The following is a 4862-nucleotide window of genomic DNA, read 5'->3' on the forward strand; positions in this document are numbered from 1 at the left end:
AAGTGACCTTATATCGAGGTCAGACTGTAAGTGTATTTTTAAAGCATAAGAGCAGAAATCTTATTTTATGCTCGCCATCTGAGTTATATTTTTAAGTCAAATAAACCAAAGTATGAAGTGGTGCAAAGTTATCCGGACTGGCTCCAAGATACCATGAATGACTGTACAGTGAAACCTGTGTAAGATGACCAATTGCGGTGCACTACTTTAGTGGTCAACTTATAGAGGTTGATTTTATATGATATAGGATAATTTTGTATCTGAAAGAGAAGGTCAACATAGACAGGTGGTCAGTTTACAAGGGTGGTCAACTTTACAGGTTTTACTGTACTGACATTGGCAGTTACATTTCTGAGAAACTAGAGAAGTTGTAGCACCTAGAAAAAATGAAGTTGTAATACCCAGAAAAAATAAATATTTTGGTCTTTCGTATGGGATAATTCTAACCATATTTTTTTCAAAAATAAATAAATAAATAAATTTTTGTTTTGCCAATTTTTACCTGCATTTTATAAATACTACCTTTTTGCACAATCTTCACAGATGGATTGTTCTATTTTTAAAAACTTTTTTTCAGTGGCATGCAGTACTGTGTCATAACTATGTACCAGGAAAAAAAAGAACCTTGACCAGCACCTTTTTTTTTTCAATTTTCGTATCACCCCACCCCTCTTGCGCAGCTCAACTATTATCAAATTACATTTAATGGAAACTAAAGGAATTATGGATTAAAATGAAGAACAAAATTTATAAGTCTTTTCTTCTAAAAGTATATGTCATGGAAACAAACTTTAATTTAAATTTCTTAAGTTGGTTAATTCTCAACAAATTTCTAAAAGGCCCTTTCTTCAGTTAATCGACCCATTATAGCACTTATCAACATTCACTTCAACCCTAACTAAGAAAATCAAGTTTACAAACCAGATTTGTGAAATGTTTTTACTTTGCCCAATAAAATGAAAATAAAGTACAGAGATCATGTTAGATAAAATAATAGATTTTTGCAGTCTATTCTAGGTGTTAAGATCCCCTGAGCGGGAATTTACCAGTTTTGGAATGATGTATAGAGATCACCATTTTTGTGTTCTATGCCGGGCCTAAATATTACCTTGTATGATGAAGAAGCAATTTAATAGGAAATATATACACTTCAAGTATTCTAGATCCATATAAACTTCCAGTAAAATTAGTTCACAGCAAGAGGGCTAAAAAAGATTTAATAACTTTGAAAGAACAGAAAAAAACATCAATAATTTCAGCAATATGTGTTTGCAGAAAATGTAGGCAAGTTCAAAAAAAAATTTTTATTGTGATTTCTTTTTGAATTTAAAAAAAAAAATCTAAAATGATTATTAAGATATTCTGGAGGGGATCTGAAAAATTTCAGCAAGAATCACTAAATTTTAGCTGCTACATGGTTTTGCCATATTTTCCTTTTCTCTTTGAACATAATTAGTAAATCTTTTCTTCTGTCTTGGTTCTCAAATGCTATTACTACAATTACATTGTGCTTCTTTTGAAATCAAATATTATAGATATAGTTAAATCTCTCTCAAACAACCATGTCTTCCATATAAAATAAGTTACTATTTTCCAACTAATTCATGTTTGTTTTGTTTTATAGAAAACTACATATTTTTATTGATGGTTTAACTTTCTTTAACAAAAATAAGAAATAAATATACGAAACATTTAAAAAGTATAAAATATTTGTTTTATTTTTTAAAAAGAAAAAAAATATATATATATATATATAGGCAAAGAAAAATAAAGGTGCCATATTGCAATTCTTCAAACATAAAATATAATTAACACTCACATTGGACGTTAAATTGTAAAATTGATGCAGCAAAACAAAATATTTACGTAGTATCTAATTGTAATGCTAAAACATGAGATAAGCTCAAAATATTTTCCTGAATAAACATTATTTTTACAACAGAATTCAGTTTTATTTTGTGCTTGACGTCATCTGGAAGAAGATGCACGGGATATCCCAGAAAAACATTATGTGTTTTGATTTTCAAATTCAGAATTAAGCTTGATCCAGTTATCAGGCTAACAAAAGCTTTCTTTACAATAACAGAATTGAGGCATTTATTGCAACTGTATTTATAAGTAGATTTTGCAGTTGCTTTCTTTTTATGACGTTTAAAAATTGGCACATCTTTTAACTTTAAATACTTCTCAGATTTTTCATACTTTGAATCAGTTATGTCACAGTCATTGCTAAAATCTTCATATTGTGCTGATTCAATTGCTGTTGAAGAATCTGATAAAAGGCTGCTTTTACATTCAGCACCCAACAATTTATCACAGTTTTCAGAAACTGAAGTTTCTTTGGAATCTGATAAAAAGCTACTTTTATATTCAGCACCCAACAATTTATCACAGTTTTCAGAAACTGAAGTTTCTTTGGATTCTGAAAGAAATGAATGAGCGGAATGAGAATGGCTGCTCAAGTCCGTATTATTTGGCACCACTGAAACAGATTCCTTTATTGAGCATTTATTTGGAGAGTTCCAATCAAGACTAAAAACAGAGTCACAGGAGTAATACATTTCCTCAGTAGCATCCTCATTAGAATCATCACAAGTTAAAAAAGAACTACAACTTCCAAAACTACTTTTGCTTTTAGATGCACATGAGTAACTTGGTGAGTCATTTCTAATAGATTTCGGACTAGACAATTGACTTACGGAAGCTGTATTTTTACAATCCACGAAATTAGGCACTGTATTCTCACAACTCGTTAAATTAATAAAAGTATGTTTTACAAGAAGAGTGTTTTTATCAGACAACATACATGCGGTGTTTTTCTTTAAAAGTCGAATATTTTTTTTATTGTACAATTTCTTTTTATTTTCAATTCTTCTTTTCACTTGAAATGCAATGTGCAAACAAGCTAAAAATGCATTATTTAGTTTCAAAGACTTTTCTTCAGTCAACACACCCCTGTTCGTACCTAAGCATAAATAGTGACAAGTATGATCACTTATATGAACATCATGCAAGAAGTTAAGTGCAAATTCTTCTGCAGATAAGCCATACTTTTCAGCTTGAACTGTTTCTTTGGAACTTAGCAAATATACAAAAGAAGCAGCTAGGACATCATTAACACTCTCTGCACCATAAGGAATGTAAAGTAAAACTTTCTGACCAACTTTAACTTTGAGATTGCTCACTGAGTAAATAGCTTCAAACCTGAAAAATACATCAAACTGATTACATTTATACATACCACTTGCGATTCCTGTATCATCAGTAATAATTGTTACACTACCAAACATATATACAAACTTTGAAAGTTCTAAATTTGACACATGTAAAAAGGATTTATTAGCACAGTTTCCATTCATTTTATTGAGAATTTTGAACTCACCTGAACTTTCTTTTTCATTTATTTCTACAGGACAGGCTGTAGTATCAAAAGTTTTTGGTTCATCATCAGAAACTGATAATGATGTTTTGTTTAAGAATTCCTTTTTCTTATCAATATCCTGTAAAATTTTCATAGGTATTTCAGTTGAACATTTTTTAATGTTTGATAAACTATGACTTTCATTTTTGGAACTACTAATAATTTTTACTGAATTCTCATAATCAAAACCTTTTGCACAAGTTAAATCTAATCTGTCTCTGTACAAAGATTCTCTGTCAGAAATAGGGTTCTTTTCAAGACTAGGTGAATTATTGGTTACATACTTGACTTCTGCTGAACCATTTTGAGTTTTACTTCTGCAAATGGATTCAGAATTGGATAATGATGTACAAAATGTCATTTCTTTGTACTTGCCAGTTGTACATTTTAATTCTATCTGATCACTTACTACTTTATTGTTATACATTAACTGTGTAATTGGTTGTAATGTAGAAGATTTATTTTCTGTGGATAAATATTTTAATTCTGCTTTAACATTTCCTGTTCCATTACTGCAAATGGGTTCAGTAGGTAACAATGTTTTGTGAGATTCATTTTTTTCTCCATCAGATTCATTACTGCACATAACCAATCTACACGTGGCATCAGAAAAACCACTACATGGCTCTGAGCTAACATTAATTACATGAGTAGTAGATTTTATTGCTTCATTTCTAGAGGTTTCTAAACTTTCATTTGCTTGCTGCAAAAATGCATTTTGTGCATTCTTTTTCACTGACCTTTCATTAAGCGGCTCATTAGGTAAATTTATTCCATTTGTATGAAGTAAACTCAATGTACTAATTTTTTTTAGTTCATGATTTTCTACACTGTACGATGAAGCTTTTTCAGAAAAAGAATTTTGATTATTCTCACAAGACATATTCTGATGTGATGGTGTTTGCAGTTCAGATCGTTTTTTCAATTTATTACTTTTTAAAGTAGGACACAAGCCAGATTGTACATCCCATACCTTTTTCTTATAGCTTATAGGAGTAAGGTCAAATTTATTCAAACTCTCCATTTTAGCTTTATTGTTTTCATACGGATTAAACAAATAGTTTAGACCAAAGCCATTTTGACCATCTTTTTCTTGGAAATTATTCAGAGTATCTCCAATAGAATTATCACAGATAAGTTTGAGATTATGTTTAAATGTTGTTTTGACAACTTCAATTTTTGTAGCCTTCCAAACCCTATTTTCCGGCCCTTCGTAAAATTCAGCATTAAACTCCACAATATCTCGAATACCAAGATAATCTCTCAAATCCCTTATTTCAGAGACTTGTTGCAGAGAATTTTTGTAGAAGAAAACATAAAATATGCCTTGATTACCATCAATAAAATCAATGACACAATATATGACACCATGACTTTGATGCAAATTCCCTATCTCACCTGTCCAGCTTGTCAAACGAGGACCATGCAATTTATAAATGAC

At 30.3% G+C, this 4862-nt stretch overlaps 1 protein-coding gene across 1 annotated transcript; it reads right to left on the reverse strand.

Moving 5' to 3' along the window:
• Window positions 1–1768: 1768 nt before the first annotated feature.
• LOC129221240 (uncharacterized) lies at window positions 1769–3638 on the reverse strand. The gene is made up of 2 exons (XM_054855695.1): window positions 3383–3638; window positions 1769–3204 (listed from the first exon to the last, which is right to left on the reverse strand). The coding sequence occupies exon 2, from the start codon at window positions 2802–2804 to the stop codon at window positions 1863–1865; it is 942 nt and encodes a 313-aa protein (XP_054711670.1). The 5' UTR covers window positions 2805–3204; window positions 3383–3638; the 3' UTR covers window positions 1769–1862.
• Between the last annotated feature and the right edge of the window lie 1224 nt (window positions 3639–4862).

The sequence above is a fragment of the Uloborus diversus genome, chromosome 4 (assembly GCF_026930045.1).
Source record: "Uloborus diversus isolate 005 chromosome 4, Udiv.v.3.1, whole genome shotgun sequence".
Lineage (NCBI taxonomy): Eukaryota > Metazoa > Arthropoda > Arachnida > Araneae > Uloboridae > Uloborus > Uloborus diversus.